At 35.2% G+C, this 12457-nt stretch overlaps 2 protein-coding genes and 1 pseudogene across 2 annotated transcripts; all 3 read left to right on the top strand.

Annotated features, from left to right (window-relative positions):
- Nucleotides 1-3577: 3577 nt before the first annotated feature.
- On the top strand, nt 3578-4576 carry LOC104897691 (glutathione S-transferase T3-like). The gene has a single exon (XM_010684627.2). The coding sequence runs from the start codon at nt 3578-3580 to the stop codon at nt 4574-4576; it is 999 nt and encodes a 332-aa protein (XP_010682929.2).
- A 480-nt stretch (nt 4577-5056) lies between these two features.
- On the top strand, nt 5057-6677 carry LOC104897690 (uncharacterized; annotated as a pseudogene).
- A 1743-nt stretch (nt 6678-8420) lies between these two features.
- LOC104903540 (cysteine-rich receptor-like protein kinase 10) lies at nt 8421-12245 on the top strand. Its single transcript, XM_010691585.4, has 7 exons — nt 8421-9552; nt 9739-9879; nt 9982-10100; nt 10821-11031; nt 11118-11355; nt 11430-11580; nt 11691-12245. The coding sequence occupies exons 1-7, from the start codon at nt 8718-8720 to the stop codon at nt 11997-11999; spliced, it is 2004 nt and encodes a 667-aa protein (XP_010689887.2). The 5' UTR covers nt 8421-8717; the 3' UTR covers nt 12000-12245.
- The last annotated feature ends 212 nt before the right edge of the window (nt 12246-12457 follow it).

Here is a 12457-nt window from a genome sequence, read left to right as displayed (position 1 = left end):
TATCCGAGGGAGGGATTACATAATATTACATTTGATCTTAACGAAAAGGCCGAGAAACGATCCGTAAATGGTGCAAACGTTCGTATAATGAGTAAAGTGCGCACATGTACATGGTTAACAAGTTAAATGAACATATGTACATCTATATTAGTATATGTTCATTGATATTGGTTTTTATTTTTATAACCTAATATTTGATGTTTACCGTGCGCACTTTTCTCACCATACATGGCGTACAAATGTATGCACCTACTAATTTGCATATGTAATTTAACTGCTACTCCATTTGAAAAAATAAAATTTTGGTCTTTCACCGTAAAGAAGAAAAAAAAAAAGTGGGTGGTGAATGCTGACTGAGTGTAGCGGTGTAGCTGTGTAGCCTTCTCCTCCAGCGTCAACGATTAATCAAGTCAACTCGATCGAATATGGCTGTTTGTGGGCTTAGCTATCATTCGTTTTCCCTGGGAAAAGTAGCACTTGATTGGTAATTGGCGTATATCCTATGCAATAAAGATAGTGAGTCAATTTGTGGCCTAATGGGACGACAAATCAAGTCATTTTGAAACCGATGGATCTTCTAGTTAATTGAGAAAATGCGTCAGCAAGTTGTTTGAATATAATGTTATCAACTCTAGACTTCTTTTTAAGATTCCAAATACTCAGCCTATTTCTCAATCTAAAACTACATATAGTCGGTAATCACCTAAGATTAAGGTTGATCAAGTGTCTAGTGATAAGGTTTTCCGATCCTTCCACCTATATGATAAGGGTTCGATTTTGGAGTAAGATTTATGTAGACATGATCCACAATAATGTTAGAGTTTGTATTGTGTCGGACTCGTCCGACACAATATTCTCGTCGGACCACTTCACTTGAGTTTCAGGTAGTCTTCATTTTTTTCAGGTAGTCTTCATTTTTTTTCAGGTAGTCTTAATTTTTTTTCAATTAGTCCATTATTTCTTTCAGTTGGCCCATTATTTCTTTCAGTTGCTCCATTCTTTGTTTCAGTTGGTCCATTATATGTTTCAGTTGGTATACATATTACGAAACAAAGTCCAACTGAAACAAAACAAAGTCCAACTGAAACAAAACAAAGTCCAACTGAAACAAAACAAAGTCCAACTAAAACAAAATAAAGTCCAACTGAAACAAAGAAATAACCAACTGAAAATGGAAAAGAGGAAAAGAATGAAGACTGAAATTAAGAATTTCATGAAGAAAACTACCAACCTCAATTTGTTGTTACTCGCCACCTTTTCTTCATTCTCTTACTTTCTCTCTCCTCAAACAAAAAAACAGCGATGAGAAGAACAGTGGGTTTGGTTTGAAACTTTGAACATAGGCTCAAACATGATTTGAAGGGGCATCGAAGAGAGAAGGACAGTGAAGCGTTTCCTTCTGGTTTTTTGTACAGTAGAACCGTTGGTAACGTACGACAAACAATCCGACATGCTTAGTACCACAGTCGTGCAGTCTACTGGTGCCGGAGAATCTTTTGCTTCCGTTAACGCCGCCGCTGATGCAACGGCTATAAATACCACCAGGAGTACCGTGAGAGGGGAAGATTGGGGAAACTGTTGTTCTGGTTTAAAGTCTGCTCTTAAAACTAATGTTGAATGTCTTTGTGAAGCTTGGAATTAGAGCAACAATTGGGCTCAGCCCGTCTGACAATATGCATTGGGTCAGACGGTCTGACCCAATATTCACATAATGTTATTGTGGATGGAGATATTATGCATGCAAAAATTCGTACGCGAAGCACATAGTGACCTATTTAAAGAAAGTCACCATTTTGTCATGTAGTAACTTTATTTTGTGACATATACTCTCAAAGGCGGATGTATTATTGGTCTTGGGTCGCCTAGGACCCCCCAAAAAAAATTCAATTTCCGTTTTGGTCTTAAACGTCAAGCAGTAAATCGGTTAACAGAAATATTCATGCACTTGTTCTTATAAAGCGGATGGTGCTCCAGTGGTCAACCTTCAAACTATGGCCTTGTTTGGTTGTATATGGGAAGTCATACTTCCTAAGAAGTTACTTTTTCCATGTATTTGAAATTCCTAGGAAGTGTAAAATTGTGTTTGGTTGATAATGGGAAGTAAAACTTCCTATGGGAAGGTCTACTTACCTAGGGGGACCTAGGTAAGTAACTCCTCCATTTTGGAGGAAGTAGAACTTCCTAGGAAGTGCAAATTCTCATGGTTTTGCCAACCAAACAACTTCATATACTTCTACTTCTTAGGAATTTGCACTTCCCATGATTTGTTTTGTCAACCAAACAAGGCCTATATGTAGTTCATGTGGTAGTTTTCGACGCGAGGTCGAATCCCTTTAGTAGCAATTCTCACTCTTCTTTCCTTTTTTCTTTTTTTTTACACTTTTAACTTTTTCCTTTGTTTTTTTTTTCAAACTTATAAGCTTTTACTCTTTATGTTTTCTATTTCAGTACTAGTCTATTTTGGAACTCATTATTTTGAATAATATCCATTTTTATCTTAATTTTACCTCTGATTTTACTTTTTTATTTATTTTTGTAATATAATGATTATTTCTCCTTCCGTTTTCAAATAAATGAAACTATTTGTTTTTATACACTATTCATATATTGAGTATGACCAAGATTTATTTACAAATAAACAATAATTGTTATTATTTATGATTTTGGATCTCTATTTACATTTAGGAAATTTGTATAGATAATTATAAAATGAATATCAAAGGTTTGTGTTTGTTGACGAGTGTTGAAGTCAATTTATAATAAAAGTGGAGATAATATCGAAATATCAATATAATGAAGGTATCTCTAATAGATGACTCGGATATTATAAATTTTGGTTTTCTTATATTTAAAACTCAACACCTCATTTGTGAACTAAGGGCCCGTTCGTTATCGTTTTTTGTTTTCAGATTTTTTTGAAAACTAAAAACCAAAAACTGGAAACCAGAAAATGTGATTTTCATTTTTCAGTTGTCAGTTTTCAAAATCATCACGTTCCCAAAAAATTTGACTTAGAGTGAGTTTATCGCTAGTCTGGAGGGAGAAGTCCGAGGCCAGACTTTGTGGAGTAACACTCCAGACTGGCGGTATTCAACAAAATTGGGGAGGTGAGTCTGGAAGTGAGTTTTGGGTTTCCAAACTCACTTTCAGACTTGCTTTGGGCCCCACATCTGAAATTTTTTTTTTTTTTTGTCTTCCTTTAACACAACAAAACTCATTTTCCTTCCTAAAAAAAAGCAACGGTAATATTTTGCCCACTAAAAATGAGCTGGGTTTTTTTTTTTAAAAAAAAAAATTTGGCCAACGGTAATATTTGTGAAAATGCTTATAAATAGGCTTTTGTTTGTATAATTTTTATCATTCTTCCAAATTCTCCTATATCAATTTTCTCTTTCTCTCCACAAATTCTTCCAAATTCAACCTATTGTATTTTATAATGGATCCAAATCAAAATTTTGATTTGAATTCTCTAATGAGCTTACTGCAAAATAATGCCCAATTTCAAACTTTTGTTGCTCAACAAAACCAACCCGAAAATTCTCAATTTTCAAATTTCTCTACCCCCATTCCTAATAATATGGGAAATGCACAAGTGCAAACTTTTACCCAATTTCTCCAGACTAGTGATAATATGGACCAACCTCCTATTACACCAATCAGTATTGGATCCAATTCCGGTAACCCATTTGTAGATAATGTAGGCATTGAAGAGGGGGAAGATATTGATGTTACTACAACTACGCGTACTGCTGCTCGTACTGTTACACGTCGCAAAGTAAGTCAACCCAGAGAGAAAAAAGGGGTTAATTGGACGATAGAAGATGAAACACTTCTAGGTATGGCGTGGAGTAATACTACCAAAGATGAAGTAAATGGCAATTCACAAAGAGCAGATGCCTACTGGGGGAAAATTTGTGCATTCTTCAATGAAAATAGGCAAACAAATCAAACTGAACGAGAGGTAAATCCTTGCAAACAACATTGGTGGGCAATTAATAATGCACCTGGAAAGTTTGCAGGGTGTTATGCCAAGTATGCAAAGAGGAGTGGGTTCAATGAAGCCTTGAAACTCTCAGAGGCTCGTGCACTTTACCAAAGTCTCTACAATACAAAGTTCCAGTACGATCATGTATGGAGTATTGTGTGTGAAACAGATAAGTTCAGAGATGAACTTAAGAGCAAACGTAAGAAAGGCAGCGAAACTGATTCATCAAAAAGGAATAAGATTTCTGAATCAGGAGACTACACAGCAAGCGGGGATGATGTTGAGGCTTTCCATGAAGTTGATGATCCCCGACCAATAGGTCAACAAGCTGCAAAGAAACAACTAGCTGCCCAGAGGAAGGGAAAAAGCAAAAGCATCGAGAGTGATCATAATGAAGCCATATCAGCTGCAAAGAATATTGAAGAGTCACGTGCACAATCATTGAGTCGTATGGCAGATTTGAAAGAGCAGGACCTTGAAAATCAACTACTTTGTGCCGATGTCACCAAAATGGCTCCTTTACAAAGAAAGATTCACGAGAAGAAGTTGCAAGCACTTGCGGAAAAATATGGATGGACTTTTGATGATTAAGTTGCTTTGAACTTGCTAAATTTTATTATGTTTATTAATGTTTATTTATGTTGTTTTAATATGTTGTAGCTATGTTTCAGTTAAGCATGTTTTTTAATTTATGAACTTATGTTACTTCTTAATATTAATAATAATTAATTATTTTCTTGATTAACTTTAAGTATAATAATTCTTAGTAATATTATTGATAATAGTAATCACAACAATAATGGTGAACTGATTCCAACTTAAGTGACTTGTCACTTCCAAGTCTATATCAATGCATGACTTGTTACCTCACATCCATCTTTTCAGTAACTTTATCAGATATTATTGCACTTTTTTTTTGAATTATTGTACCAAATATCAGTGCATTACTGTTGTAGTACTCATTGAGTTATTTGAATATTGTGCATTGAATTATTAACATCTACACCTTGTATATATTTACCTATTTAGCTCAAATTCTCATAACAACCTTTCCACAAATCCTCTGAACAATTATAAACCTCAAGGCATAGTAATAATGTCATACTTTAACCCTCCCAACACCTTTGATGAATTGTATAATCAAACATATGATTCATATATGGGGGGTGACGACATTTCCACACGTTTAGTATATGATATCCTAAATCATGTGATTGAAGATACATCACCTTCAAACCCTACGAAAACAAGAAAGAAAAGAAAAAACACAGAAAGAAACCGTGAGGAAGGGCATGAGCGCATATGGAATGATTATTTCTCAAGCAACCCGGTGTATAGTGCACAACAATTTCGCCGAAGGTTCCGAATGAGAAAGGAGTTATTCTTTCGCATCGTCAATGCTCTTGAAAATCATTCTACATATTTTGAAGAAAAAGTTGATGCCGTTGGTAGGAAATCTCTCTCCCCACTTCAAAAATGCGTTGCTGCCATTCGGTTATTGGCTTATGGAGTGGCAGGTGATGCCGTAGATGAATACGTGTGAATTGGTGGATGTACAACACTACAATGCTTGAAGAACTTTTGTAAGTGTGTGATTGAGGTTTTTGAACCTCATTACTTGAGAAGGCCAACGGTCGATGACACTCGACGTCTTCTTCAAATCGGGGAATCCCGTGGATTTCCTGGGATGCTAGGTAGTATCGATTGTATGCATTGGCAGTGGGATAAATGTCCCACGGCATGGCAAGGTCAATACACTGGAGGTCATCAAGGTGTACCAACAATGATATTAGAGGTTGTTGCTTCTTATGATTTATGGATTTGGCATGCATATTTTGGTGTCGCAGGATCTAACAATGATATCAATGTCCTGGATCGATCCCCGATATTTGATGAGTTGCTTGAAGGTCAAGGTCCTGAAATCCATTACACGATAAATGGAAGCACGTACAATATAGGATACTATCTTGCAGATGGTATCTATCCTGAATGGCCTGTTTTCGTCAAAACCATTCCTCGAGCAAACATGTTATCTGAAAAAAGAAAACTATTTGCTCAACATCAAGAAGGTGCAAGGAAGGATATAGAACGAGCTTTTGGGGTGCTCCAAAAGAGATTTGCGATTGTTTGCAACCCCGTACGTTTGTGGAAAAAAAAGTGAAGTTGGTGATATCATGAAAGCATGCATCATATTACATAATATGATTATTGAGGATGAAAGAGATGATACTGAATTGACCACTAGCGTTAACTATACGGTAGCAAGGAACCAAAGTGAAAGTCCACAACTTCATACCGGTCTACTTAGAAATTATTATGTAAACCGGAGTAGGTACTTTGAAAATCATACGCGAATTCGCAACCGAGCCCAATGTCACCAAATGCAGCACGATTTGGTGGAACACATATGGTCGCGTTTTGGAGGATACGCTAATTAAATTTCGTGTGTAATTTTGCAATTTCGTGTGTAATTTTCAATTTCGTGTGTAATTTTCAATTTCGTGTGGTTGTACTTCTTTTGTAGTTTAGCAATTATGTATGCAACTACTTCAAGTGTACTCAGTTTGTGTCCTGTAATTTATATAACATTAAAGTAATCCTAAAATCTTAAATTCATAATTACATAAATTATAATTTTAATTATATAATAGTCGATAAATATTCGAACTATATATTATCATCATATTAAGTAATTAACATTGTAGAAAAAAAAACATAAAATAAATGTTATATAAAATAATATATTCAACTTTTGGTAGAGAGTCTGGAGTGAGTCTGAGGGATAAAGTGTAACACTAGAATGAGTCTGGAGTGAGTCTGAAGAATAAAAAGTAGGTAAAAATTAGTGGAAAGCTGATGTGGCACAGTCTGAAGGTTGGGTTTGGGTCTGAGGGATAAACTCACTCTAAGTTTTTAGTCATTATAGAACATATATCATATGACTTTAAAAATCAGAAAACTAAAAAACAGAAGACCACATTAATACCGAACGGGACCTAAGATCTTTGTTTATTTGATTGATTTAGTTAGGACCCCCTAACTTAAAATCCTAAATCCTCCCCTCTATACTCTAACTTATAATTAAGGTATCTGTCAGATATATATAGTCATCTTTGTGACATTGTTAACATATTATTATTCCTTGTTATAGATATCTTTCACAAAATAAAATCACATTCATACATATACCCTTAAGTAATCTTTATTTTTATTATATTAATCTTTGTTTAAAAGATGGTGACTATTTTTCTAGAGGCAGTGAACCATGTACATACGTAAAACTCGAATATATGTTATACAAAAGATTATTTTGTCAAAATAGAGGTTACTATGTCTTCCACGTACAATGTTGGGCATATCCGCATATGTGACCGTTTGGTCCACAATCATTTTAGTTAAGGCTTGCAAAACCTGATCCAACCTAATAATCCATCCTGAAGCTCACTGGAACTTGCAAAACCTGATCCAACCTAATAATCCATCCTGAAGCTCACTGGAAATTTTTGGGTTTGGATTGAGATGCTCGATCTGGAAAAAAAAAAGTTGACCCAACCCGATCTGAAACTGCAACGGATTAGGTTTAGGTTGACTTTTTAAGTTTTTGAATAACTTGATTTAATTAGAATTTGGGCCACATTCGGATTAGGTCAACCTTAAATGAACCCGATATATACAACTTATGTCACATACTTTGTAATTATAAATTTGTATTGGGTCCAATACCATTTCTAATTTGAAGCCAACGACTAATTTATGGCTTTGAAGTTTGAATTTTTGATTTATTTATTGTTGCAATTATAACATATAAATCAGGCTATATTTGGATTGGTTTCAGGTCAACTCAAAACTTAGCAGGTCGGGTTCGAATTATGTTTTTGATATGAAATTAAAATCAGGTCGGGTTTGGGGTTAAGGATAATTGACCCCAAATAGAAGTAAAGTCAACATGAACTCAATCACAACCAATTGTCACCCTAATATTAGTATACATGAGATTCACGCAAGACTTTAGCTCGATTTTGACCCTTTTATAAAAGAGTCATGATTTCTCCTTTTAAAAAAAAAAATTCCTTACAGAAAAAAGAATCTTTAATGACCCATTCGTTTCCTTTGTTTTATTCATATCCAAATTGATGTAGTTTTCCACCTTTGTTTTGATCATTACATGGTCAGACCATTTACTTAAAAATCAACACTAGGCTCAAGTTATGCCATAATTGACTTCCTCTTCAACTTTCTGGTGGGGATTAAGCATGCTTACTTATACTATGTGCAACTTTGCCTAAAGTTTTGCACCAAAATAAATATTGCATAAAGTTCCAAAATCGTAAAAAAAAAATAATGATTTCCTTGTATCCTACTTTTACAAAATTATGCATTAACAAGTGTGAATTCTTGTGCATTTTTTACATCATTATAGATATTAATAGTCAAAGTTGTGCATTAACAAGTGTGAAAATCAAACCGTTACCCTTATTTAGAAGCAGGTATTAGTATCATTTTAACACAATGAATTATTACCTTAATATGCAAAAGGGTGTACCATAATGATGTCAACAAAACAGTAAATAAATAACAGTGTATATAAGAACATAGACTAGTAATCCTAAAAGAAAAAAAATAAAAAGAACATAGACTAGTCAATGGTGTGAATTCTTCAGCTAGCAAGGTTATCTTCTCCCAAGTAAATAAATATGTTTGCTACATTTTGAATCACAACTTGACAAACAGCATGGAATTAAGCAAATTGCTCTTCTTGTTGTTTCAACTGATCATTTTAGTAATCCAAACCTCTGCCCAATTTGAATTCCTTTACAACAAGTGTGGAACCAATTTCTCCACTCCCAGTACATACCAAACAAACCTTAGAAATGTCCTTAATTCTATCTCCTCAAACACCCAAATCACATATGGCTACTACAACTTCACCGCAGGCCATAAACCCAACAAAGTCGATGCCACGGTCCTCTGCAGGGCCGACATCTCCGTGGATGCGTGTCAGCTTTGTGCCAGTTTCTCTGCTGCTACTATCCAAACGGTCTGTCTTAACACAAAACAGGCATTTGGGTATTCTGAGAACTGTACTATATACTACACAGATACCTCTGCATTTCATGTTTTAGCTGATAGGCCATTTTGGGCACTACGTTATGAGGAGAATGCTACTGATATCCCAAACTTTAATAGCTCGCTTACTAAACTTATGACCGCCTTACAGAACAATGCTTCCTTAGGCAATTCAGAGCTGAAATTCGCTACTGGAAAGCTTAATTTTTCTTCCAATTCTAACCAAACCTTGTATGGCCTTGTTCAATGTAGTCCTGATTTGTCTAGGCTTGACTGTGTTAAATGTGTTCAAAACATCACACTTAGTGTTTTTCCAGCGTATTTTGTTACATTTACTGATGCATCATTATTTATGGCGAAAGGAGGGAGAGTCGTTTCGCCTAGCTGCTTTCTTCGGTATGAACTCTACCCATTTTATGGTAATGTGACATATGTAGCTGAACCACCAGGGCAACCGCCTGCATCACCCGCTTCAAACAGAAATATTACTTCTGTAGAAGGTAATCAGACATATAGCTCAAACTTTATATATATTATCAGAGAGAAGAAACTAGAATGGCTAAATCACTTATTGATATCTAACACGTGATGTTTCCTGTTATAATCTCTAATAATTTGTGATTAACTGCCCTGAAATACTCATCAAGATTAATTATGGAATTGCTTTTTTAATGTTGTTTGTGTAGCTGGAAATAGCAGCAAGTCTCATAAGATCATTGTTATCGTCGTACCAATTGTGGGGTCATTAGTACTCATCATAATCATAGCTTCAATCTGCATCTTACTAAGGAAGAAGAAGCCGAGAAAGGTTTCTGGAAAATTTAATAGTAAGCTACTTAGACCACAAATTTATTAGTTTTTAAGTATTTTATTCAAAATTGTTTTGAGGTTTACTCCTTTATTTAATATGGTTGAAATGACTTACTTAGAGGAAGAAATGGATACTCTTGATTCCTTGCAATTCACTGTTGGGGCAATTAAGGTTGCAACAGAGAATTTTGCTGATGAGAATAAACTTGGCGAGGGAGGATTCGGTACTGTTTACAAGGTAATTATGCTCTTTAACTTCTGGCTTCGATGTGAAAAGGACAAAATTTCAGAAGAGAAACCGTAAGGAAAAACAACACTAATGGAAAAAAGCCCATCTGATGCAGTCAAAATCGGGCTTACTGATGCGGTTTTCGTCCGCATTAGATGGGTCTGCAACAGCTAACAAAAAAAAACTGATGCGGTTAAAAACCGCATCAGTATAGTAAGAATTTGATGCGGTTTTCCAGAATAACTGCACCAGGTTTTGTGTGTTTTGAAAAAAAAAAAACGTTATGCGCAGTAACCAACGAACGGAACGAGAAACCAACGAAATCAACTAACAAAATTCGAAATAGTAACCAACGAAACAAACGAAATTCATAACTCAACAAACGAAACCAATGCAAAGAAATCTAAAATTACAACAAAACAAACATATGAACTGCAAAATACGAAATAAAAAGGGCAAAAATTACATCCAAAAAACATATAATAAAAACAAAAAAATTCACCACCTCTTACAAGTCAATGAGTCTAGGTTTACCGCTTGACTTCTTTGAGAGTGAGAGAGACCGTATAAGGGAATCCCCACTCCTAAAGAGCCTCTAGTGGACTTGGTGAGGAACATACTTAACCAATAGTAATTGTTTTTTCTATATCGTTTGTTCTTGAAATGTATGGTTAATATCTATGTAACCAAAAACTTAGAAAAGCAAATCCATGTTGAATTTATGATCAGGGAAAGCTTCCTGATGGACAGGAAATAGCAGTAAAGAGGTTTGAAAGGAATGCAGTTCTTGGAGAATTACAGTTCAAAAATGAAATTCTGACCCTTGCCAAGCTTCATCATAGGAACCTTGTGAGACTTATAGGATTCTGCTTGGAAGAAGACGAAATGCTTCTTATATATGAATTTGTCATTAATAAAAGCCTTGACAATTTCCTCTTTGGTTAGTAATAGTCCTTTTGTACACAACTTTTCTGCAAATTGAAGTTTAATTTTCTGAAAACATCTAAGACAAATAAATCAACACAGATCCAATGGAACATGCGCCTATGCAATGGCAAACACGTTACAACATTATCTATGGTGTTGCAAAGGGACTCCTCTACCTCCACGAAGATTCTAGACTGCGAATTATCCATCGCGACCTCAAAGCTCCTAATGTTCTACTAGATGCTGATTTCATTCCCAAGATTGCAGATTTTGGCATGGCAAAGTTATTCAAGATGGACCAAACTCAAGCACTTACAAGCAAAATAGTTGGCACCCAGTAAGTATGATATAATATTGTCTTTTAACTCTTCATCTTAATTTCGAGAAATCATGACTTACGATTTTCTGCAGCGGATATATGCCACCTGAATATTTGATACAAGGTCAGGTGTCATTAAAATCAGATGTTTTCAGCTTTGGTGTACTTGTTTTGGAGATTGTCAGCGGTCAAAGTGTGAACTCTTTCCACATAAACAAACATTCAGAAAATCTACTTGCCTTTGTAAGCTTAATTATATATTCTTGTACTAATTTTCTTGCACTCATTTGATAAGAGCATTTTATTAACATGGTTTAAACATTTTAACAATGTAATTTTGACTTGTTAATTAGACATGGAAAGCTTGGCAAGAAGGCAAACCGTGGAGTGTTGTAGACCCTGCACTATCCCCTGCTTCTAGTGATGAGATATTGAGATGCATACACATCGGCTTGCTGTGTGTCCAGAATAACATGGCTGACAGACCTAATATGTCTTCAGTTTCGCTTATGCTAAGCAGCTTTTCTACAACTCTCAAAGTGCCTTCACAACCCGCATTCTTCACATTGAATGTGTCTTCTCAATGCGATACCTCAGATCAATCCAATAGCAGATCAGGGTCCATGAATGAAGTATCTGTGACAAAGCTCCACCCTCGATAGTCCATTAGTTCCATATGAGAGGCGAAAGCATACACTTCACAGTTTATATATGATATCAATAAATGGAGTTCTGCGATGAAGCTATTACTGCTTATTGAAATTCATATTCAAGTCTAGCTAGTAGCACTCAAACATATGATTGACAAATAGCTGCAAATGTTGTGGTACCAGCTGAATCCGGCACAAGGTGAATATATGTCTATTATCACAATATTATTGTGTTCAGGAAACGTTTAAGTTAGATATCTACTTTATATATTTACGGAATGATATACTTTTAGGAAATCTGTCAATTGACTTGTTGAATAGCGGAAACGTTTTACAACCTATATAGCTCACAGACTTGGAGCTTAAGCAAAACCTACTTGCCATAAACTTTTGGCTACAGAATAACTCTACTGGAAACAAATAACTAGTTTCCTAAACCAAAGTAAACTACCATAAATAACAGATTTACA

The sequence above is a fragment of the Beta vulgaris genome, chromosome 9, assembly GCF_026745355.1.
Source record: "Beta vulgaris subsp. vulgaris cultivar EL10 chromosome 9, EL10.2, whole genome shotgun sequence".
In the NCBI taxonomy this organism is placed as follows: domain Eukaryota; kingdom Viridiplantae; phylum Streptophyta; class Magnoliopsida; order Caryophyllales; family Amaranthaceae; genus Beta; species Beta vulgaris.
The sequence above is the reverse complement of the archived record's forward strand: the minus strand, read 5'-3'. Positions and strand labels throughout refer to the sequence as shown.

Bases quoted from the DNA above. Each gene is read 5' to 3' on its own strand.
- LOC104897691 (XM_010684627.2), top strand. From the start codon at position 3,578: ATGGGAAATGCACAAGTGCAAACTTTTACCCAATTTCTCCAGACTAGT.
- LOC104903540 (XM_010691585.4), top strand. From the start codon at position 8,718: ATGGAATTAAGCAAATTGCTCTTCTTGTTGTTTCAACTGATCATTTTA. The intron at 9,553-9,738 runs GTAATCAGACAT...TTGTTTGTGTAG, and splicing joins AAATATTACTTCTGTAGAAG to CTGGAAATAGCAGCAAGTCT. The intron at 9,880-9,981 runs GTAAGCTACTTA...TGACTTACTTAG, and splicing joins GGTTTCTGGAAAATTTAATA to AGGAAGAAATGGATACTCTT.